This window comes from Rhopalosiphum padi, chromosome 2 (assembly GCF_020882245.1).
Source record: "Rhopalosiphum padi isolate XX-2018 chromosome 2, ASM2088224v1, whole genome shotgun sequence".
NCBI classification, from domain to species: domain Eukaryota; kingdom Metazoa; phylum Arthropoda; class Insecta; order Hemiptera; family Aphididae; genus Rhopalosiphum; species Rhopalosiphum padi.
Genome location: NC_083598.1, coordinates 92,193,724 through 92,219,483, shown reverse-complemented (window position 1 = coordinate 92,219,483; position 25,760 = coordinate 92,193,724). Strand labels below are relative to the sequence as shown.

At 27.0% G+C, this 25,760-nt stretch overlaps 3 protein-coding genes across 4 annotated transcripts; 2 read left to right on the top strand and 1 right to left on the bottom strand.

Annotated features, from left to right (window-relative positions):
* The first annotated feature begins 1,894 nt into the window (after positions 1–1,894).
* On the top strand, positions 1,895–7,416 carry LOC132920583 (cyclin-dependent kinase 1-like). Its single transcript, XM_060983081.1, has 7 exons — positions 1,895–2,081; positions 3,348–3,551; positions 3,624–3,759; positions 3,833–3,991; positions 5,194–5,357; positions 6,986–7,127; positions 7,208–7,416. Exons 2-7 carry the CDS (start codon positions 3,358–3,360, stop codon positions 7,322–7,324), a joined length of 912 nt encoding a protein of 303 aa, XP_060839064.1. The 5' UTR covers positions 1,895–2,081; positions 3,348–3,357; the 3' UTR covers positions 7,325–7,416.
* A 1,304-nt stretch (positions 7,417–8,720) lies between these two features.
* On the bottom strand, positions 8,721–12,225 carry LOC132920582 (protein AATF-like). Its single transcript, XM_060983080.1, has 6 exons — positions 11,571–12,225; positions 11,277–11,474; positions 11,062–11,126; positions 10,796–11,003; positions 9,014–9,415; positions 8,721–8,952 (listed from the first exon to the last, which is right to left on the bottom strand). The coding sequence occupies exons 2-6, from the start codon at positions 11,447–11,449 to the stop codon at positions 8,754–8,756; spliced, it is 1,047 nt and encodes a 348-aa protein (XP_060839063.1). The 5' UTR covers positions 11,450–11,474; positions 11,571–12,225; the 3' UTR covers positions 8,721–8,753.
* A 7,877-nt stretch (positions 12,226–20,102) lies between these two features.
* LOC132920581 (dual specificity protein kinase CLK2) lies at positions 20,103–25,760 on the top strand. 2 transcript variants are annotated; one of them, XM_060983079.1, is made up of 10 exons: positions 20,103–21,366; positions 22,949–23,030; positions 23,534–23,600; positions 23,981–24,097; positions 24,159–24,249; positions 24,313–24,483; positions 24,556–24,682; positions 24,742–24,886; positions 24,946–25,051; positions 25,105–25,760. In XM_060983079.1, exons 1-10 carry the CDS (start codon positions 20,680–20,682, stop codon positions 25,288–25,290), a joined length of 1,779 nt encoding a protein of 592 aa, XP_060839062.1. In that variant the 5' UTR covers positions 20,103–20,679; the 3' UTR covers positions 25,291–25,760. The 2 variants fall into 2 exon arrangements, with proteins under 2 accessions (XP_060839062.1, XP_060839061.1); XM_060983078.1 differs by having other exon boundaries at positions 20,115–21,366; positions 24,553–24,682.

Below are 25,760 nucleotides of genomic sequence, written 5' to 3'. Positions count from 1 at the left end.
GAGTAAGTGGTAATACTATAATATCGAGATTCGACTGATTCAAAAGACAACCATCACAAATCTTCACTAAAAACGTTTCATTTAATATTACCGAGAATCACATTTATTTATATCTATAAAAGGTAATTTAAAACTTTACCTTTTTTCTTTTTCACAAATAAGCATTAAATTAAAAATCTTAAAATATACTCTTTTACAATATAATCTAAATATGATGTAGTTCCATGTTTACGTCCGTGTTCGTATACAGCGTTTGTTTCGAATTATGTCCGCAAGCACAACTTACATTTATTTAAAACAAATGTCTAAGAATTAGAAAAATGTTGATGAGATAAAACCGTAAATTTGTAATAATCTCAAATTTAAAATTAAAAATAATTTAAACAAACATACCTATTTATTTATTTGGTTCATTGGCGTGTTTACAGGGTAGGCATAACCACACTACAGAACAAAACGAGCTTACCAATTATTTTGTTCTGGACACATCACTGATTTGGTTGTAATAATAATTATAATAATATAATCACGGGCTACTTAAAGGTATTAAACTATTTAAACTGTCTTATAATAAACACAATAATCAGTTTCTCCGTCTCAAGTCTAATTTTAGTGTGGAGGTGATGATACATCTTGAAACTGCTATCGACTTTCGGCAGCTGTCGTTAATTTAAAAAAAAATTAATTAATTATTATGTTAGTTCATTTATCCGAACGATAATGACAGCGCCATCTACAATACCGTTTAAAAACTATGTGTCGTGTACGCAAAGAACTACCCATACTATGGATTGCTTCCGTCACTAGATAGCGAAGTCCTATATATTTCTTGTAATTTATTTGATTTACGACTTCCAAAATCCCGGTCAACTGACTCGTTTTTTTTTACGATCCCATTAACCCATTCATTATTCAACCACCTACCACCTACCATCGTTTATGAAACAACTAACTATAATACCAAGTAAAGTCTTTTTATATTAAACCAGCAACTTGAAGTGGACATTAATCATTTCACCCCAAGATCTAGTCACAGTCGCTTATTATTTGAAATTAAAGTTTTAAAAGTGTAAGATCTTAAAACGGTAGGTATGATGTTATTAATTAAAATTTATAAAGTCGAAGTCGTTTAAACACTGTGAGAAATTTAGATCTGTTTCCATAAATGTTTTTGTTTAACAAATTTGAAATTATGGTTTGAGAAATTCGAGATTTGGTTTGATCAAAAAAGGAATCCAGCCGATATATTGTTTGAGAAAATATATCAATAAATATCATTAAATGCATTGCCAAAAAATAAAAAATTAAAATTAAAATTATAGATTGTCTTCAGTCTATTTGCCTATTCATTAAGATTTAGAATTCATTCCACTAAAGATTTAACTCTCAGACTCCAACATATCTAAGTTACGCTACTGCCTACTGTGATACTGTAGTTTAGTATATTTTATTTTAAATGCCATCGAGTGACGAGTTTTGAAAATAATATCAATTAACCAATTGGTTAACCATGTTAAATAGTCTAAAACAATAAAAACGTTAAAAACTTAAAAATCAATTGAAATTTCAAATTTGCATAAATGAAATAGCAACCGCCGATAACATTATTTAAAATAGGTTGGTATCACCGTCGCCGCGTTTTGCAGCACAAAATTTTTTATCGTAAAATATAAATTTTATTCAATTTTAAGACTTCTCGGTCCAACTTAAAATACACAAATCAATTTAAACAAAACTAAATAACAAATACTATCAACAAAATCATCAGATTTGTAAATTTATATAAGTGAAAAATAGCCAAACAAAATATTTAAAATAATTGTATGTATTAATATTCAATGGTATTTGGTAACCACTGGGCCTAGTGGGCTGGCAACTACAACTACAGGCAAAGTAGTTTATTAACCGCCGTTTTTATCGGTTGGACAGGACAGGTGTTGAGGTTTAGTGTTTGAAAAATCAAACAATAATAAATACGATGTTATAGATTTTGATGTCTTCCGTAGAAGTGTTTAGTTTAGTGTTTTTTATCCGTTATTAATTTGTTTTTATTCTTTATTTACAGGCTGACAATCAATTAGGTGAGTCCAAATAATTATTACACGTAGCGCAATAAATAATAACTAATAACTAATACAAATATCTAGCACTGATTCAAACAAAAATGGTTTTATTTAATCAAGGACTCGCGTCGTTTAACCAGTCGTTCTTGATTTCGTTGAACCCCATTTTGATACTGATCAATTTTTGTCGTTAACGATGGTAGAACTCACAATTGTATGCTCTAATTGTGATTTTCTTGATTCATCTAATTGATATTTTTAAAATGTCCATATTCTATAGTTCTGCATAATGATTGTTACCACTAAACACATTATTATAACAATAGTGATTCGTCTCAATATGGGAATTTTGGTAAGTGATTAAGTCCATGGGCGGATAGGCATTTCCCGATGGGCCCCCCCTCCCTTCGTATTTCGGTAATGGGGCCCTTTTTAGACTTTTATTTTCATGTGAGGGTCCCTTTTTAAAATTTCCCGGTAGGCCAAAAATGGCCTATCCGCCTATGATTAGGTCTAAGATCTTAGATGATTAATTTTTCCATCGTTGTTTCTAGTTATTTTATGTGTATATGTATTATGCCCCCGACCATCAAATGTGAAAAAGGTATAAAATGTATCATAAACTATTGAATACATTTTTACTGTACCTATTTCAAATACAATCAAACACTGGTAACAGTTTCAACAGTCATAAGTGCAATAAGTAGTTTAACTATTTATTTTTATTTTAAGTTGTACAACATTTTAATATTTATATTGTGACTTATAAATTATAATAAATCAAATACATTATAATATTATATTACTTTAAAGACCAAAATATATATTATAATAATATGTTTTCAATTAAACATAAATTTGAGACATTCAAAATATATTTTAATTATATTTTTCAACATGATGATAACTATCTAGCATAATGAAAGTTATTTTATTAATCATAGTTATTATATTTACATACAACTGTTATTATTTTTTGATTAATATTAATACCAGATGATACTATAATAACTCATGTTCTTTATAATCAAAATCCCTAAATTATAATAATAAATTGCAATTAAGTTTCTATTTATTCATTTTGGATAATTTAAAAACACGGCTAGATAAAATTCCCCAGACTCCTAAAATTAATTTTGTAAGGAATATATTATTCTAGAATAATTATATGGAATAAAATTAATAGATTTATAATATAGATATACTACATACTTTTATTCTTGATTGGTATCATTTAATTTCATATTTATAAAATTATGCTGTTTTTTTTTTTTTTTTTTTGAGAATCAATAAAATGGACAATTATGATAAATTGGAAAAAATTGGAGAAGGAACATATGGTGTTGTTTACAAATGTATGGAACTTTCATCAAAAGAAATTGTGGCTGTGAAGAAAATTCGTATGGAAATGGAAGATGAAGGTATACCTGCTACGGCCATTAGAGAAATTAGTATTTTGAAAGAACTCAACCATCCAAATATTGTGAAGTAATTAATTGTCAAATTAACTCATATGCATTTAATATTTGTGTATATAATATTGAAATTTTTTATGATTAGTTTACGAGAAATTCTTATGGATGATTCAAGATTATATCTTGTATTTGAGTTTGTTCCTATGGATTTAAAAAAATTCATTGATTCGAGGCCTAAAAAACATTTAGATGAAATTACTACAAAATCATTCACTTATCAAGTAATAATTAATTATTTATATTACGAGGCAATAATTAATGAAATTAATACTTTTAAATTTTTATTTTGTACAGTTATTAGTTGCTATATACTTTTGCCATGTGAGACGAATTTTGCATAGAGATCTGAAACCACAAAATATTTTAATCGACACTAAGCATAACATACTGAAAGTTGCTGATTTTGGTTTAGGCCGTACTTTTGGTTTGCCAATTCGTGTGTATACTCATGAGGTATTTACAAATTTTTCTGTATTCATCATTTTTATAATTAAGGAACTTACCTAACTATTTTATTTTTCAATTTTATTTCCCAGAAGTAACCACTAATTTCTAGTTACCATTATCTAACCAAATAATTGATTTAACCAATTCAAGGTAAAATTAAAACATACCTTTTAAATAATAGCAATAATTTATCTATTTTGCTGTACTATTATTTGTCTATCCTTTAATCATAACAGTTTAAATTATTTCTTATAAGATTTTTATGTATATTTAATAGTGTATAATATATGTATATATTCCTTTTCTAGACAGATAAAAAAAAAAAAAAAAAATGTTTTGATTATAACAACTTTTTTTCACTGGTTAATATTAAATTATCTTTCCTTGAATAATAATTATTTTGTAGTCCAAATTTAATTATTAGGACTTGTGTACATTCATACATTTACATATCAATCTTGCCATATTGTATTAAATGCTAGATAAAATAAAAATTCACTTCAAGATGTTCAGTAGGTATAAGACATTTTATTTAGTATATAATTTTAGCATATTTCAAGGTTTTTGGAATTAAATTTATTGTAAATATTGCTAATAATTTTAATGCATATATTCTCTTGGGAATAAGAGCGGTACCAGGCGGCAACTAGGTTTTGTCGGCGGCAGTCAAATACTTCTCCCACCATAGGTAGTGTGCAAGGTAAAGCTTTGAAACATAGCCACGTCCATGCGCTAAAGTTGGCCGCCCGGTACTGCTCTTCTTCCAAGTAGTAGAGTATAGGTACCAATATTTTTATTTTATGACAATCAAAATAAAATTGTTTTGAAAACTAAAAATATAATAAATATAACGTATAAGGTAAAATTCATCAAAATAAGACGTTTTGAATACAGTTTAACAAAATTAACCATAAATAAAAGAATGTATTCATACAAATGTGAAATAAAGAATATTGAGATGCTATTCATTTTATTCATTAATTATTTATAAAAATGAATTGATAATTTTTTGTTTTCCATATTAATAAGTACTACTTAATTGAACATGCACATGCATAATTAAAGGTTTTATACTACATATTCAATACTTTTTAGGAACATAGTTGCATTAATATTAAATTCAAAATTGTTTTTTAGTGACTGAACTTACAAGCCTTAATAATTAATAATTAAATATTGTAAGCAACATTAAGAATCAATAATTTTAGGTAGTAACACTATGGTACAGAGCTCCTGAAGTATTATTAAACACACAACGTTATGGCTGTCCTATTGATGTTTGGTCCATAGGATGTATATTTGCAGAAATGGCACAAGGAAAGCCATTATTTCAAGGAGATTCAGAAATTGATCAATTATTTCGTATTTTCAGGTAATTAGTATCTTATATAATTATTGAGAAAAAAATATAGAAATAATAAATGCAGTGATTGTATCTTTTTTTGTCCCCCACAAGAATGTTGGAAAATTACCATTATCCTCCTGTTCACCCCTTCTCAACTTTTCCAAGTTTTCTTAATAGTTTTTATTAGTAATAATAAGTGTTTTCTTTAATAATGTGTGATACCTGTACTATGTCCAGCAAAAGAATGCGACGCAGACTGACTATTTAAAATCAGTTTTTCTGCGCATTCCCAAGTGACACCCAGCCATAGAGGAACTAGTTTTGATAGCAGAGTGACGCGAGGGGTTGCACAGAATTGGGATGTTATCTCGCTGGACAGAGTTCTTTTTTTACATATACAGTAATTCTTTTATCATTTAACACTCATCATTTTAGTGTTAATTTTTTTAAATTTTTGTTTTTTCACCCTTATATTTAATAGTGAAATCACTATCAATTTTTGATTTTCAAAATGGCAACCTATATTTAAAATGTCATGAAATAGTAAGGCTAATTTTTTATGAATTTTAACGTTACAATTATTATTTTTCATTTAATCGTTACTTGTTAGTGAGATAGCTGGTTCAAAGTTGCGTGGTTTTAGGTTTTTAGGTGTTTATTCTACAGGTTATTACGGTTGTGAGCCATTGGTAATTACATGTACAAAGTTCATCACTGGGTAGTCGATAACAAGTTTATTACATATTATGATTATATGAAACAAGAAGTATTATAAATACCAAAATCCGCCCAACTTTGAAAAGATATTTCTTTCTAAAAAATTAATGAAAAATAATAATTTGAACGTTAAAATTCATGAAAAATATAGCCTTATTAATTTATTAAATTTTAAATATAGGTTGCCATTTGAAAATCAAAAGCTAATAGTGGTTTCACTATTAAATAAAAGAAAGGGTAGAAATAATAAAAATTTCATACAGTTTGAGAAAAGCATGAAACAAAATATTTTGAAGAAAAAAAATCAATACTTGATGAAATAATGAGTGTTTAGTGATAAAAGTATCACCCTATATATTACTATTTTATTCTTCTAACTTATTAAATTTTATTACTGAAATTATATTAGTAATAATTATATATTATTAAGTACTATGTATGATTTTATATATATATTTACTATTTTATCTACTAATGAACAAAAGACCAACGCACTATTCAACTAGACATTCAAAACAATTTCAACAACTCTTATACATTAAAAAAAATCACCAGTTATTGATTATAACATTACAAAACCGATTTACTCCTTAGATGACATACAACTTAAAGTATTTGATTATGTACCTAGGTTTAATTCCAACCAAAGATACTTCCAACTATAGTCTATTTCGCATAAGAAAAGTACCATTTTGTGCATGTTGACGGAGCTACAAACCTCCGCCAAGCTAAATGTGGCAGGTGCGGTGCGATGTAAAGATATGCAAGAATATCCTGTTTCTGATATTTAAGATACAGTACCTTTCTTTTGCGAGACAAATTATATATAAGATTTAAAATGCATCAAAGCTAGTATCATTTATAAAGTCACAAATTGTATTACTGTTCATTTCAATCATTGTCCATATTTAGTATATGTAATTGATTAAATTTTATAGGATTTTAACTACTCCAACTGAAGACACTTGGCCAGGTGTTTCTGATCTTAAAGATTATAAGCCGACATTTCCAAAATGGAGTGATAATATGTTAGCAGATTCAGTTAAAAACCTCAGTTCTAATGGAGTGGACTTAATGCGGGTAACTTTAAATAACCATCTTATTATTTATCGTACTTGGTATATATATATATATATATTTATAAATAATTTTTTTATTAGCAAATGTTGGTATATGATCCAAGCAAACGAATCAATGCAAGAGATTCACTTCAACATAGTTATTTCAAGGATTTAAATAAAAGTATTTTACCAGCTCTTCCTGAGATTAAGTTTTAAATATTAATTAATATCTGTGTATTAATAATAATTTTAATTTAATTACTATAATTTGTAATTAATTTAAATATAAAATACAATTTTACATTTAAGGATTTGTTCTACTTTTATAAAAACTTATTATAAAACTGATAATTATGGTTCAAGCTACAATAGAGTCAACTTGTTTAGTGCATGTAATTGTCTATTGATGAATATTCTGAACAAAAAATATACTAGGAAACTCCTAAACATGTGTATACCGTTGCACACTGATATTAATTGTTACCAAACTGTTAAAACACATATCATTATTTTAGATCTATAATAATTTAGATTATCAAAAAAATTGATTCAATTATCATTTTTTGAGTTTCAATTTATGTAATAGTGCTGTATTCTAAAATGGAATATATATATTTTTAAGAGTTTTAAAGTCAGAGTTTAGCTTACAAATTTAAAATATAATACAAATTATGTTCTAGTGACAAATTTGTTTTGGGTACTTAAATTTCTATATATTTACATAATACTCAACAACTTAAATACCAATAATGACCTAGATAGATAATTCTCGACAATTTGCCATCAATATTTATTGCTATTCACTGCCCTTTTATTTGTTTTGATTTCTGAATTAAATTTTTAAATATTTCACAGACATTTTTTCATAGATATCTAATCATCGTTGCAAGATAATAAGTGCATATGTGTCCGTACTAATAACCACCCCCAAACATACAAAACCACACATTGGTGTGACTATAATTAGTGTTAATAACTAATAATAATACAATTTATTTATAGAAACAGACTAACACGTCCCGTATGATAGATATGAACGTAATACTAAAATAGATCATGCTTATTAAAGTAGACAAATCATAAGCAAATATAATATTATGTATTGTAGTTACTTAGATGTTATTATTTCAAGAATATGTAATAAATAATAATCTATACTTAAATACCACAGAAAATGTATGAAGTATATAAACTTAGATGACCTAACATTTATTTATCAGGCAAGAATTTAAAATTTAATTCATCCCTGACACAATATATACAGTTATAAGCATAAAAGATATTGGAGGTTTATAACAAAAGTAAATTGAACAAGAAACCATCCACCAATAATATATCAAGGACATTATTTTCTTTCTATAAAATTGTGTTTTAATATGTTACCTTACTACCAATTATAAAAGAGACACAAAAATAAATTACAAACATATGTTTAAAAATTAAAATATTTTCTAAAATGTCTTAAATGAACTCTAAGAATTAACAGATAACCTAAAACAAACCTAAACAAATATTGAACACAGTACAAATTTAACTAATAAATTTACAGTATACAACAATATACCAGTCTTACAGAATTATATGGATATGTAAAAACTAATAACAGATAATGTATGATAATAAATTTATTTTATTACATCGAATGTCATCCAGTACTTTTTTTACCAAATAAAGAATTATATAAATCCTGTTTAGCTTCATCTGACCACGAGGATTGATCATTGGGTGCCATGAAATTCATCAATTTTGTATGAACTGTATATCTGAGCTTTCTTCCTTTAGTTGATCTGGTATCAATTTTACGTTTCATTTTACTCCTCAGTTTTTGTAATTGTAACCATTGTCTAAAAAATTTTTTAATATTCAAAAAGTATAAGATTCACAATTAACTTATTAATAACTTACTTTCCAAGTTGAGTTGAATCTGTAACATCAGCGGTTTTATTTTCAATATAGTCCCTAAGTAATTTGTGATAGAAATCATCATCATCAAATATTTCCTGATCAACATCATTGTTTATTGATTCTGGATTACCAACAATGCAATATTTGGACCGTTTGATTTGAGTACGTTCAATTAACCTAGTCTTATCAGCCATTATTTGATCAATTTGTAACAATGTAGGTTGGTCAAAAGCAGAGAAATCTGATTTTGCAGCTTTTCCTGATGCGAGCTTTGTTCGTTCATTCCAAAACTGTATGGTCTCGTTTCTATAAGGTTTGAATATTTCATGGTGTGCTTGCAAGACATTTTCAAAGTCTTTATGATTCAGCTTATTTGTCAACACATTAGCTTTGTCTTTATCACTATTAAAATAATTCAGATAATACTTTATAAGTATGTACTACTAGTATTTTGGTATACATTTAGTTTATATAATAACAATTTTTAGCACAACTCTGCTCATCTGAACTAAATCATTAATGAATAATACAATGTAGAATAAATCCAAATATCACAAATTTATACAATTACGTTTTCAGAAAATTATTCTTCAAAATATGAAATTAAAAAGAATTTAAAACATACTATGTAACTTCAACATTTTTAAATTATAAGCTGTCTTATAGTTTATATTCTAATGAGTAGCTATGGTAAATAGTTTTTTAGAGGAAAATACACAGGCTTTCCAAAAGTTTGTGCATTGATTTATACACATACAGGTTACTGTGAGTACATTTTGTTAATTTTTATTAGTTAGGTTAAAATTTTCAACAGGAATAAGAAATAAACCTGATTTATTTATTCCATTTTTGAAAATTATGGTGGACATTTTTGTGGTATCAGATAATTTAAAAAAAAATCATAAATTATACTTGTAAATCAATGTTAATTTTATAATTTTAGATTCTGAGCCGGGTTATAAATGTATTGATTATATCATGTTTTTTTTTTGTGGATGAATTAACGATAAGTTGTTGATAAAATACTTTAATTTTCAGAAATGGGAGTGATTTTGGGTACAAAATTGAATCTAGTTTATACTTTAAAGAGATTAAATTTAAAAATTTCCAGTACTTATTTTTTATAATCAGGAAAAACAAATAGGTAACTGTTAAAACTTAAAATTTTCACCAAATGCTTACATTATCAAAAACTTCTGTAATAGTAACCCACTCGACATAATATACAGCAGAAAAGTACCCACTTTTCTTTTATATTTAACTTTGTTGACTAGAAAATATACTTTACATACAAGTACACACACTTGTTATTTTAATTTTTAGTAGACTATTAATTTAAAGAAAGACTAAATACTATACTTTAGCGGTTCTCTAACTTTTTTTTTTTTTTATGTACCACTTAGGTGTATTATCAATCAGTCGCATACCACTAATGACTAAAAATAGAATGTTCTAAAATCCAAATTGTACAGTTAAATACATTTTTTTTAAATAACAATGCAGTAAAATACTACAATTACAGTATAATTATTTTTTATTCATTAGTTTGTTAAAATAAGATATGAATTAAATAATTTAATGGGTTTATTATCCAAAAACGGCCCTCCGCGTACCACAGTTTGAGAACCACTGATATACTTGTAATATGACAGTAAGACCATAAACATATTTATTATACAATAAAAACTAAGATATTTTTTTTATCATGAACATTATTTACTTTAGAAAAAATATGAGTAAGCTAAACTAGATTTAGTTAGTATTTTAAATTCAAAACCTTACATCATTTTAATATTTTGATTCTTTGCAAGTAATTCTGTTTGATATTTTACTACCATTGTCAAATACTGTTCTAAATCTTTTACAGTGTCATAGGTGCATACTTCCTTGTCTTCCTCGGTGATTTTATCAAAGTCTTGTGGAAGAGTATTGGCAAGTGCAAGGCATTTTTGAAGCTTTATGCGAAGGAGTAATAAATTGTCATAAAATTCTAAAAAAAGATTAATAATATTAATATAGTTATATAATAAATAACCATGAGTAATTACCCTTATGTGCAATAACAATCTGTGCCTTTTCCATGTCAGCTGAAGGTTTGGCAATATCCTGTGAACTAAAGCATACATTTATATACATTAAGTTTTCACTACTAGAAACATCACTGGAATACAGGAGTTATTCCAGAGTCAAACAGGTAATATCTGTTATAGTGTGACAAATAATTGATCTATTGTACAGAGATTCAACAACGCTACTCTCATACCTTGATCCATCTTCAGAATAGTTTTCTTCATCATCAGAACCAATAAATTCTTCATTGGATTCAATTTCAATGTCCGAACCATATTCTTCACTATCTATTTCATCATTGGAAACCATTTCTTCGTCGGAACCAACTTCGTCGTTAGAACTTATTTCTTCATTAAAAGATGACATTTCAAAAAAGTAAAGATCTAATTTTCTGTGAAGAGATCAAGGGAACAAAATTAAGTTATATTATTAATAAGTATCTATTAAATTATTTAAAATGTAATTAATAGTATTTACTATTTAGTACCTTGGCTTATGCCTAAACTTTAAAGTTAATAGTTTTAGGCAGCTCGTGTTAAATACTATTAGAAATGTGATGACGATAAGATAACAGCTTGTTATTGTTGAAACTATTGGAGGAGATAAAAATTAATATCATAATATTATTAAAACATTGAGGTTATGCCTTATGCGATACGCCCGTGCGTTGGTCACACTGCTGACCCATACTACTGATCGCTTATTTCATTGGCCCCTTCAGTGTCCATTTTTTTATTCACGTTGTTTCCGTATTTCATCATCCAGTTTCATAATTCATAAAAACTGTACGTGTTTACCACGGTTCATCCCGTAGCCGTTTTGCGTTCATATTCTGAATTATACGTTATAGACTTGTAGTCGTTACTCGTTAATCATAACTCGTTACCAGTTGTCTCGTATCGTTGTCTATTTGTCTTTCCTACGTCTTGAATTATCGACGTGTTGGTGTTTTTTCGTTAAGTTCACGGTCAATTGCCGTTTGATGTTAGTGTTTCGTCTGAAATCAGTAATTCCCGCCACCGCTAGTAGCCGAGCTACCGTCGCTTTCTGCACACGTCGAATCCCAAGCTTTTGACATTATTGACTTAATCAAATTCACGTCCGGTTACTTGTGGCAATTTATCGTAAGTAAACGCGCAGACGCACATTTATTTACACGTTATTTAATATTATAACTGGCAGTTTACCCGAATCCCCTCGCCCTACCCCCTTACTTTGTCCTGCCTCATTATTCCAACATGGCGATTAACTTCAACGCGCATTTTTAAATGAATATCAAAAAATATACCTCAACTAACAAATTTTCCTTTCTTCAGGTCTTATCTTACCGTGCGATCGATTCGACGCATGTTCTAAACAACAACCGATCATCGCCATCCTCTCATTCATATTTTTTCATGGTTAATGTATGGTTTTATATGGTGGGATAATATTAGTCCGACGAAAATGATACCTATTCAGTTTTTTCTGATGACGGAACAGCAATTTAATAGTTCCGTTTCAAACTATAAACATTCCTAATAATATAGCTAGACTACGTTTTATAATATTAACTTATATTCTATGCGCACAATCTATAACTTTTTGTTTTGCTTTTGTATTTATGATGCGGTATAAAATTACATTCTTGTGTGTTATTTAGGTTAAGTATTTAATATAGGTAGCTATAATTTTAACTAATTAAAGCATTTAGAAATATAAATACGATATATTGTGTTCATATTTGTTCTGCTTAATGTATTGCATACATCTAGTAATGTGTTTAAAAAAATATTTGTTTCAATTAATAATAAACCCAACTAAAAGTTACTTAATAACCTATAAGTTATTTTATTACTAATTACTTTTTTATTCATACTTAGTTATCGAAAAATATTTTCAAATATACTAACATGAAATATTTATAAGAAGTAAAAAGGTAGGTTTTTAAATATTGTAATTTATAGACATAATTCTACAGTTCTTAAAAGTTAGTATAAAAATTCCCATGACCAGGATCTATTTAGAAGACATTAAATCTACAGATGTTGCCTCAATCCATAATATACATAGCAATTTTTACATTTATAATCCATTTTTAGAATTGTGAAATGATTTATTATAAAATTTAAAAGTAAGATCATTTGAGCAGTGGTTCTCAATCTTTATAGGAACTCGACCTAAATTTTTCCTGGGAAATCTATTGTAACCCACATAGTTTCACTGTTATACGATCAATAAATAGTTCTAAAAATATATAATACAATATAATTTAAAAAAATGTTTGTAACCCACCAAAAATTGATGCTTGCGATCCACAGTTGAGAAACACTGATTTAGAGTATTTCAATATAAACCTTCAAATTACCATAGGGAAAATAATCATTCTTATTTTTAAAAACGGCAAAATCAAATTTATTGTGAATCTACAATTCCAATGTTGGACATTTTCTGAACACATTGCTGGTGAAGGGTCTTACGTAGTTTTAATTGATAGGACCTATTGGCAATTAGCCATAATTTTTTAACAAAATATGTGTTCCAATTTTCTATATTTTTTAATTTTTTTTTTTGTCAAATTATTAGATTCCAATTATCATTTTAAATAATCCAATCATTATTGTATATATTATTTACTTGACAGTGGAATAACTTAATTATATTCTATACAGTTTAAGAATCTCTATTCCATCTGACAAAACTGAAAATTTAGCCCCATTATCTACATTTGAGTTAATTCTATGTACACGAAACTGGTCACTCTTATTCAACCTAATTTTTGCCTTGGCACTTTATTGTAAATATCTGGGATGGGCATTAATGCGTTAATAAGTTAAAGTTTAGTTAATTTAACTTAATTAGTTTTTTTTTTTATGATTATTAACTTTAGGAGTTTTCGAATTAACTTGAGTTAATTTTCAATTAAACAAGTTAAGTTAATTTCAATAAAATTGTGAGAACTATTTTAGGTATACAAATTGCTGGTACACATTTTATAAGTTATAAGTGTGCTAACAAAATTTGTATCCTTTGGAACATATACAATAATAATAGTACTTTTGTCTAATAACGTGAACAATTTTAGGTACTGATTATTTTAATTTTACCTATGTGGAAACAAGATACTTTTTTTTTAACTAACTTAACTTGAGTTAAAAAATATCATTAACTTGCCCAGCCTTGGTAAATATATAGGTATATAAACTTTTTCTGTAGGGATTCAGAAAAATTGTATAAATAACTAAGTTCAACTTTTTAAATGTTTGTCATTTTTTGGAAAATATTACCCTATGAAGACAAATGTATAAGCTAATGATACTCAACCATAATTTTATTGAATTATATTTCAATTTGATATAATTTACATTTTATTTTTTTCAAATTTAATTTTCATTAATTAATTAATTATTTATATTTATAGACACTTGCATTTATATAAAATTCAATGAAATTATGGTAGTTTCTAATGTGCATTGATTATGAGATCTGAGGGTTTAATAAATTATGAATAATTTTTGAATAGAATTAAAAATGCATAATTTTGTTTTATTTACTTACCCATGTCATACAGATGTAAAATAAATATGAATTGCTAACATTCTGTTATCCTTTTTCTAAAATAAATAATATATCTAAAAGACCTTTTTAAAATAAACGTATTTTAATTGAACAATTTAATATTTCAGATGCCTAGAATATCTAGAAGAGCTAATTCGAGTTCATATGAACCACCAAAGTCAATTTCTAGATCTCGTAGTCGATCAACTAGACGTAAACGTCGTCATGAAGAAGGAGATGAATATAACTCGTCTTACAGGTATATTTATATTTTATATAGATAACTAAACTATATGTACTTAACTATATATTATTTACCTTTAAAACATGTCTAGATACCTACCTACCCATTTGGGTTTTTATCCTAGCTATATTTTAATAGCATAATAACATAACAGTCATGCCCAATGAAGACAATTTATTATGCTAACGATTGTTCTTTACTTAATTGAATTTTAATTTTAATAACTTTTCAATATTAATTTTTTTTTTCAATTCAATCAAGTAACAGGAAATCGAATGTGCCTTGATTATGAGATCTGAGGGCAATAACAAGGAAATAAATTTTAATTTCTTAAAAAGTTAAGACAATTAATTCATAAATTTATTTTTAATGATTTGTTAATTATTATATGAATTTAGACTACCTACCTATATTAAAATGTATTCATTGATTCAATTTTATGACTTGAATGTAACAACCTAAACAAATCATTGAAATTATTATTTTTGTTCAACTTCTTATAGTAGAGAATTTAAAATGTTACATTATTAGAGTTTTTTTCTTATTTTATTTATTTTCAACAAAAACTAAGATAAAATAGTCTTATTATTGGTTTATGGTTTGGTATAGAGAAAATATAATGCAAGCTTGCCCTAAGTACTAACTATATCCCAACAAAAATACTCCGTCAACTCCGTGTAAAAACGCTAAGTAAAAAAAAATATATTCATCATTACTCATATAAGACTCCCAAAACATGTGACCCAACTTCCCATCACCTGATCCTCTGTTTATTTCTCCTCTATTCTTGATCTGTGATTTTTACCAAATTTATTTAAAGTTTAAAATTAATAGTAGTTGATTAAAAAGATGAAAGTAAAACAAATTTAAATATATAAAAAAAAATTTACTATACTCTGTCTTAAAAGAGAGAACCCACTCTAGTTAGTTAGTCAGCCAACTAATTTTTTTTAGTATCCACTTACATGTATCTCCCACCAACGACCTACAGTCTCCAAATTAAATATAATAATATTACTAATTAGTAGGGCTCGGAAGTTGATGACCTTAAAAACATTTAAAAAAATGCAAATATGACATAAAAAGTTATAAATATTTGTTTTAAATTAATAAAAATATTTTTATTTTTTTATTTATACTCTGTTTTACTATAAAATTCTGTATGCATTTATCAAAGCTTACAAATTACTCAAAATATGACATAAAAATAACAAAAAATGTCCTTAAAAATTAAACAAAAAAAATACAAAATATAGTAGACGTAGAGAGCACTAACCGCCGACATTTTAATTTTTAGGCATTTTGAAAATACTACAAAAAATAAAATTTAGGTACAATAATATTCACTTCAACACGAAAATAGCGTCTGTAATTGGTGAGATAAAATCAGATAGGTATTAATCTTAGTTTGTGGTAATTTTTAAAGTTTTAAGTAAGTTATCGGCATAATGGTCGACAAGAAACGATAAGAAGTGAAATCAGTAAAAATGTGGGGAAATGACCTATAAAGTATTAAAAACCAAAAAATGCCAGAAAAAAGCATCGTCTTTAAAGTTCCAAAAAAAATACAAAATGCATCAACTTCCGAGCCATACTAATTAGGAATATTGGTTGTAAATATTCGTATGTTGTATTCTGGAAACGGCTAGCAAGGTGACAGAAATTTTACCTCGCTACTGACAGAACAGTTAGTTGGTATGTGCAAAAAGTCTTGGGTAGAATATAGTATCATTTTATATAAACTTTTTTTAATTTGTTTTTAACCTAACCCCTAGGTAACTAATGTTTTATAATTTTAAAATGAAATGAATTAAAGTTGACAAAATTATGAATAACCCAAATAATCTACAAATATAATAACAATGAAACTATCTTTTACATAAACCAATCAAAAAATTATTAACATTATGTATTAACAGTTATTATATTTGTATTAAAAAATTCCTATAATGGAGATTAAATTAAATCATCATTTCCCTGGTCTCAATAAAATACATTAATAGAATTGCAGCCTAACTATTATTTGCATCTGGTAGACAATTAAAAATTAAATCTTTTTGTGTGTTAAATATTATGGAAGATATTAAAAGTGAATTAGTTTATATAATTTAATAGTATTACCTATTAGAAAGTATTGTTTGTAAATATCTCTTCATTATTATATTAATATAAATATAGAAATAAGTAATAATAACTCATGATGGCAGTTTAAAATGTATAAATTAAATATTAAAAAATTCTTTTATTTATCCTTTTTTTCAATAATTGAAGAAAATATCATTATATGTTAACAATCTATTATTGTGTAGCTTATTGATTTTTTTATCCATTTGCACATAATTGTAATCTAAATTATGTATCCCATTTTTCTCTTTGTGATAAATTTGTTTACTAAATAAATATATAATCTTTCTACATAAAATTGACTTAATATTTAAAAAATAACAATAGCCAATTTTGTTTGTAATAAGTAATAAGTGAGATCAAAACAAATATAGTTGATATTTGTAATCTTTTAAATAAAATAAATAATTGGTATTATCTTTTAATAAAATTTACTTTTGTAAAGAACATGTTGCAAATATTCTCAAATAAAACAATATTTTTTAAATTTACATACATACATTGTTTAATAAATAATGACTATGTCTGTATGATAAATATAAAGCTGTTCGAATTCAAAATTCTTCACTTTCTTATTTATTGTTTGAATTGTTTTATTTGCCAGTAAAAATAGTATCCATAAATCTAAAACCATTTTCAGAATCATATATATTTACTAAATATTTTGTCTCAATAATTTGTTAAGTATTATAAACTTTTAGATTCCTTATTTTTTACTTCAGTTAATCGTCATATCTGAAAAAAAATTATATTTTATAATTAATTCAAATTAAGAATTTGTGATTATGCTGCACTCATAACTCAATTTCCCCGCAGGAATTGTTTAATGGCCCTTAGACTAATAGTATGATGAATATGGGATATTAAAAGTAGTAGACAAATTAATTTAAGTACTTATACAATTATTAACAGCAAACAGTATGAATTAGTTAAACAGATTTGATTTCAAGTCATTAATATACAAAAAAAATTTACATCCTTAATATTATTGTGTATAATTTAAAGCATAAAACAAACATTATTTTGGTAGTTTTATATGGTGTTTTCAATTTATAAATCAGTGTTCTAGTATTTTGTAAATATTATGTAAGATTTTTTTTTCTGTGACAAGTAGGTTTCCATATTTGGTATGAATGGTTATATTGTACAGCTTGCAGTTTATAAACGTATAATGGGTTATCTTCTACGCATAACCTTGCATTATTCTATCACTATATTTCAATCAACAAGGCTGTTTGGTTGTGCTCTAACATAATAAATTAAAAAAATATATAGTCAAAATAAAGAAAAAAAATGTTTAATTCTCGTAATTTTAAGTGAATTGGTAACTTATAAACTATGCCTACTGTTGCAGAACTTATTTTACTATACAGGTATTTTAATATTACATATAAAATAAACTTTAACAATTTTTAGCTCTTTTGAAATACCTTTTTAATAATTAAAGTTTTTTAAATTAATATTTACCTAATCTTGGTTAATAATTTTCAATTTTGTTAGTAATAACTTTTAAACTGTTTTTGTTCATACTTCATAAAAATACAAAATTCTAGATAACCTATATATCATAATAGGTATTAGTCATTAATTTCATATTGTGATCAGAGGGCATATTTTATCAAAACTGACAACACAATATCCTGAAACTTATCTCAGTTAGAAGAATATAATATATTAAACAACGGTTGATATTTTATTGTCTGAAATATAACTACACTTAATTTAATACTTTATTTTTTTTTTTAATTTTTATAAAAAAATAAATCAAAATTTTTGAATATTAATTATTATTAATCATACAATTTACCTTTACAAATTTAATACTTTCAGTTTTGTTCAAATTTTTAATTTATTATGTCATTGTTTCTATGTGCATTTCAGAGACATTTAATTTTAATCCTAGTTGATAGATCTGTGTAATCATAAAATACCATTATTAGTATTTTGTTTATTATATAATATCGACAATAGTTATTGATCAATGCACTAAAATAAATGAAATATCTCTTGTTTCAGTAATGAACGTTGTAATCGTTCACGATTGCATGATCAAGGAACAAGTGCAGAACGTAGATATAAGCGCAGTCATCGCAGATCTCCAGGTTCAACCAATCATCAGCGTCGTAGACTTAGGCGTCATCCTTCACCAGGAAGTGGAGATGAAAAAATGCATCATAGACATCATAGACATAAAGAACGGTCACACTCTAAGGTCAGTAGTTTTAAAAAAAATTTTATGTATAATATCTGTCTGGTATTTGGAAATCAATAACAAATGTCACATTAATTAATAAATTTAAAACGTAGATACAATTTTTGCAAATTTTAAATTTTTGGTATTGTGCCATAACTTGCTTTCTATTAATAAAATTTATAGTAAATAAAAATTAGATAGTTTAAACAGAAACTTAGCTACTACTAGATACCTACTAAAACATGTGTGTACCAGACATTAGGGTCCAATTAAACTGGTGTATACTATGTTGAAAACTGATTCTATAATTAGTAATATATATTTATCTAAACTAGTAGAATCACTGGGAGAGGGATTTTAATGCTAAATTCTCTACAGTTTATTTTCCTCATTTGCAATCACATGCCATCTAAATATAAACTGTATACGTCTCTCCATAATTTATATTATCGAAACGCGCTCTCTAAACTTCTGGCTCAGTTTCGAGAATAACATCACTCCTCCAGTAGGCTGTTGGATGTCGCGTTTGCACTTATGTTTGTTGAGGAGCATACCCTCAGGCGACGACCTGTACCACCATGGCATCATACGGATGGTGCTGTGGTTAGACAACACAGTCGTAATCGTTCATCCAGAACTACACACAGGGTCAGACCACCCCAACCGCCTGCTGCCGTAATAGTAGATGCTCTTTGGTGGCCCGTACACCCAGTCAGTATTATTAAAAAAAATATTTATTACTAATAAGTACTAAGAACATTTATAGTTTTAGTTTGTTTTTTATTTATAAAACCATATTTCTTAGAAAATTACCTTGTTAAATCACCTTTCTAATATAAACATAATATTAATTTACTATAAATCAATAGAGTATAGATCTTATTATTTAAATGTTAACTTAATTGCATGTTAAATAAACATTTCTTTGATTGAAAAATACAACCATGTAATCTGTATAATGTAAGAAATGATTCATTAGCTACTAAAATTAATTATTGTAAGTAAGAAAGTATTAATCCATAAATTACAATTTTCAACAATGAATTAACAGTTTAATTAAAATTATTATTATAAACTCATCTATTGGAATTTTTTTTAAAAATGACAGTATGCTTTAATTTAAGACGCTGTTTATTCAATAACAAAAAAAAGTATGTTTTTAAGGCCACTAGTCATTAATACTTAAATATTTTCATTTGTGGGGGAAGAAAAAAATAAAATTTTGTCAACAAAGCTTGTGACGTGTGGCCCACGTTTCACTTGTACAGAAGAGGTCGGGATTTTTTTTCTACACTGTCCGGTTGACACAGAAATAGATTTTTTGGAAGATTGCCTCAATGTGCGAGGGCCGCTTCATGTATGCCAGGTCCACAATACAGTTGACCAACAGTTTTCCGAACCAGGGCCATGTAGATACATTAGATCACGTTAGATACTTAATTTATATTTTTTCAATTTATTTTATTACGTTTTTATATAAATTCATAAGTTCGGTTAATGTTTCCTCCGGATATGAATGGCCACGCTCCGTCCGAAAAGCGCCGCACTAGGTACGCTCGATCGTCAACAGTCAGTGTCACCCAAATGTTATCAGATTCTTGTTCTAGTCTTATTAACCGTATAACTGGACGATCTCGTGGTCCATCCGAGTGTATCCGTAAACCTGAACTCAAACCTGTAGAAACGTCACGAAATCATAATATTCCTTCGTCGTCGTCATCATCTTCCTATCTTCCAAGCCCATTTCATTCATCTGGATATTCTGTACGTAATGAAGATCGTTATTTATCCGCCTTAGATGCGCATCGTTTCCGAAGACAACAGAGGCCTCTCACCAAAAGTGCTACTACAGTTTTGTTATCAGAAAAAGCTTATCCGTTTGTTCATCAAACACCACGCGAAAAAACCCCGTATCGTCGCCATAAACCTAACGTACTTTTATCCATACGACCATTAAAACGGTCTCCTACAACCATAACTGCTACAGTACATACACCTGAACCTGTAGTACAAACAGTAGACCCTGTGATAACGGAGCGTGAAGCCAGGCGTAAAGAGATACAGACATTGATTATGAAATATTCAGCCTTGGACAATGACGAGGAAAATGATGATACTCCTAGTGTTTTGACTAAGTGCCAACAAAAGTATTCTTCCATTCTTACCTCTTCTGTGAGCAGCGGCGTAAGTTTATCACATGTGTTGTATGTGTATGATTTTCATACATAGATCTATTTTAATTAAAGACGACAGTTTTAAATTATTAATCGTAACATCGAATAAATGCAGTTATACAGTTGATAGAATAATTATCTTCACTAATTTCGAATTAATTATTGTAAAAAGTATCTTCTGTCTGAATGAAAATTATATAAATTAATTGTTTTCGATCCCCTTAATAATAATAATAAAACCCCAGTTTTGCTTTCTGGGAATAACTCTTTTCACGATAATTTCAAACTCTTTCTAATTTTTAACAAATTCTGAAATCTACTGTAAAGCCGTTTTTATGTCATGTATTAATCAAAACTATTTATTTAGAATTTTGGTTATCAAAATCGTAAAAATGTTGTAATTGTTGCATTAGATATCATTTTAGTAAGGGTCTATCCTTAACCATTGCTCGCCAAGAGTTCTCAAAATATATAGGCCATGTTGAGATATCTATTTTCGCGCTTGTTCAACGTTAATTTAATGTATTTTTCCTCCTCCGCCACCGCCGCCCTTATACCATTTACACTTATATACTCTGTGTGTTTTTATACGTTTAAAAATACTTCATTACTTACAAATAAATAGATAAATTGAAAAGCGCGGGAATTTATTTATTGTTAATTTAACTGTATTAACCGTTTTTTTATGTGAACATTTTTGTAGCCACTTTTATAGTAACAAATCTATAAATATTAAAACAAACAAAAAATTAATTGTATTAATAATAAATAATATCTGAAGGTTAAAAATAATTAAAATCAATTAATATTAAATGTAATTTAATAATATTCCATGTAGACAAATCATTATTGCTTCATGCTTATATATTATACCTAAGCCATAAATAATAAGTAGTAACAATTATTTTTAATGTATAATATGATAAGACTAAATTCTTTAATGACTTACATTCTACTATTGACTACATTTAGTTTTTAAAATAATATAATTTCTCTGTTAATTTACAATTAAAAGCAAAATGGGGCTTTGGCAGTTTTCTAAAATAAAAAAGGTAATCTTCATGATTCATTCTTAATAAATTAATTACATTATTGATACTAATTGAATTTTGGTAAAAATTAATAACCATGTATATCCATGATTTATATTAATGTGACATTTGTTTGGTAGTAATATATTATATAATATATAAAAGGTAGAATATTTTTTTTATTATTATTGATTTTTTTTTTCTGTTAAAACCCAAACATACACATTCACACACTATATTATAGTTAATTTATATATATTTAAATAAAAATATATATAAAATAACACTTATATTTGTAAGAATATGTATATGTATATGAAAAAAGTTGTTAACGAGGCTTTCCTTTGCCTTGTGTCCTTCTGTCTTTATGATTGCGGCGATAAAACACGCAACTGCTGAAAATGGGTGCGCCACCTGAATGTACAAATCCCGTACGAATACCAATCGGCCGTCAACAATTCGCGTGTGTGTGTGTGCCGGTCGTCTATTAATCAATTCCTACCAAATACATGATGAATATTGGGACCACAATTACGGCAACTGTTTGATCACCCTCAACAGCAGCGAGCAAGAAGTCCGGTCATTGTGGATGACGAAGAGGGACATCTGATATACAAAAATGGAGACAATCTGGCCGATAGATGTTCGTGAACCAGTTACATTTTACAAATGATTACTTACTCTTTCTAAAAAAAAAAAAAAATACAAAAAAAAACAGTAATGTACAAAAATGATATGTGGATGAAACATAAGCGCGTGCATTTGTGGTTTTTGGCTGAATGGGGACAACTAAATACCTTTTTCTCATCAACTTAATATTTGGTTGTCATTTTTTTTTTATATATACATCACGTTATCAATACTATTACTGTTTTGACTAATGAGAAATTAATGAAAAAATATCCTATAATTTCGATTAATTTTCTTTTTTGGATTTCAATATTAATAAGAGAACATTTTTCTCCAAATTCCCATGTTTAATTTTCTTAAAAAATTTCACCTGGTATTTGCAAATATGAGATTTGCTTTTATTTTTTGAATTATTGTTTAATTGTTATAATATTATCAAGGTCCGTGGTTTCCCAGCAAAGGATGCAATCTTTCATTTATATTTGTATTAATCTATTATACTTTGACAAATTTCAGATCAAATCATCCAAACCCTTGGTGAAGGTACTTTTGGAAAGGTAGTGAGTGCCAAATGTCTGAAAAAGTAAGTAATAAATCCTTATTTTTGTTAGCATATATTGTACAATACTAATAAAAGTAAACATTTTAATTAATCTTCATCAATGTGTTGAAATGCCGCCTACCTATATTTTAAATATGAAATTGTCTATAAATTATTTTTAAATATATGGAAAATTAACCTAATTTTTGTTATTATTAACTATAATTTTATTCAAATATTACAGTTTAATAATTGTAAAACTATGTATTAATGTAGGTGGGGATTGGGTTGGACTGATGTGTGGCCCATTTGGCATTTTGACAAATGTTTAATTACCTTTAAATCTTGGTGTTAATATAGGCCAAATAAAAAAAATTAAAATATTTTATGTTAACAATATATTAAAATTGAAAATTTTATAGCCGTGATGAAATTGCTGCAGTTAAAATAATAAAAAATGTTGAAAAATATCGAGAAGCCGCTCGTTTAGAAATTAATGCATTAGAAAAACTAAACACCAAGGATCCAGAAAGTAAAAAGTATGATTTAGACTGCAATTATTTAAACCACATTGTTTGAATATTGTATTTTGGTTTTTAGTCTTTGTGTTAGAATGATTGATAATTTTGAATTTGGAGGACATGTCTGCATTGGATTTGAATTGTTGGGATTAAGTGTTTTTGACTTTTTGGTAAGCTTTTTAGTCGTTATTGGACTAAATTATAAATTAATACAATTATTTGAATAATTTCAGAAAGAAAATAACTATCAACCATACACAGTTGACCAAGTGCGACATATATCTTACCAGCTATGTTATGCTGTCAGATTTTTACATCGCAATAAATTGACACATACTGATCTGAAACCAGAAAATATACTTTTTGTTAAATCCGAATATGATACACAATATAATCAAAAAAAGGTAATGTGTAATATTGTCAACTTTTTCTTATTAATTATAAATATATTTATTTAAATTGATGTTGCACAGAAGCGTGCGTATAAAATGATAAAAGATACCGAAGTACGATTAATTGATTTCGGTAGTGCCACTTTTGATGATGAACACCATAGTACAGTTGTATCAACAAGACATTATAGAGCACCTGAAGTTATTTTAGGTAAAATATTTTTCTTTCGCCTCACTTTAACATATATTTTCATGTTATTTTTTTTTTAGAACTTGGGTGGGCTCAACCGTGTGATGTATGGTCTATTGGATGCATTATTTTTGAACTTTATTTGGGTATTACATTGTTCCAAACACACGACAACCGTGAACACCTTGCAATGATGGAGCGAATTCTTGGCTCAATACCTTACAAGTAAACATTTGCTTATTGATTATTTAGAAATAATAATTATGATTTATAAATTTGTGTAGGATGGCCAGAAGAAGTAAAACAAAATATTTCTATCACAGCAAATTAGATTGGGACCAATCCAGCTCTGCTGGAAGATATGTTAGAGAAAATTGCAAACCCTTAAAGGTTAGTATAATTTATTACTTATAGATAACTTAATAAATTAATTTTCTTTTTAGAGATACATGAGCTCTGAAGAGGAAGACCACAAGTTATTGTTCGATTTGATCTCTCAATTACTCAAATATGAGCCAACTCAACGCATGACCATGGAGGAAGCTTTAGACCACCAATTTTTTTATAAACTACCTGCTCATCAAAGACTTCATGACAAAGAAGAAAGATCACATTCACTGTCAAGATGAAAATGTCGTAATAGCCGTGGTCGCTAAACATGCTCCTCTGGCTAAAGTGTCTCTTATTATTGAGATACTAATTGTTGTTTTTTATTTTTAACTGCCCTAGTTAAGTTACCTTAACTAGGATAAGATAATGAAAACGATATATACATAATTTGTATATAGTTACTTTTGTAATCATTCGCATTAAGTGTTAGTAGATTTATGAAGTTTAACATAAGATATTTTTCCCTCCCACGAATAGAAATATTTTTAATGTGTTCTCAATGTATTCAAAATTCTATATTCATAATTATATGTGTATACAGGTAACCTAGAAAAATTATAAAAGTTTTATACATAAAAAAAAGTATAGAACATTTATAATCTTATGAACACTGTTAATAAATTAAATAAGTTTTAAAATGATAAGCCTATTGTATTCTAATAATTGAAAATATTGTTAGTAGTTTCTAATAAATTTCTATTCATGAGAA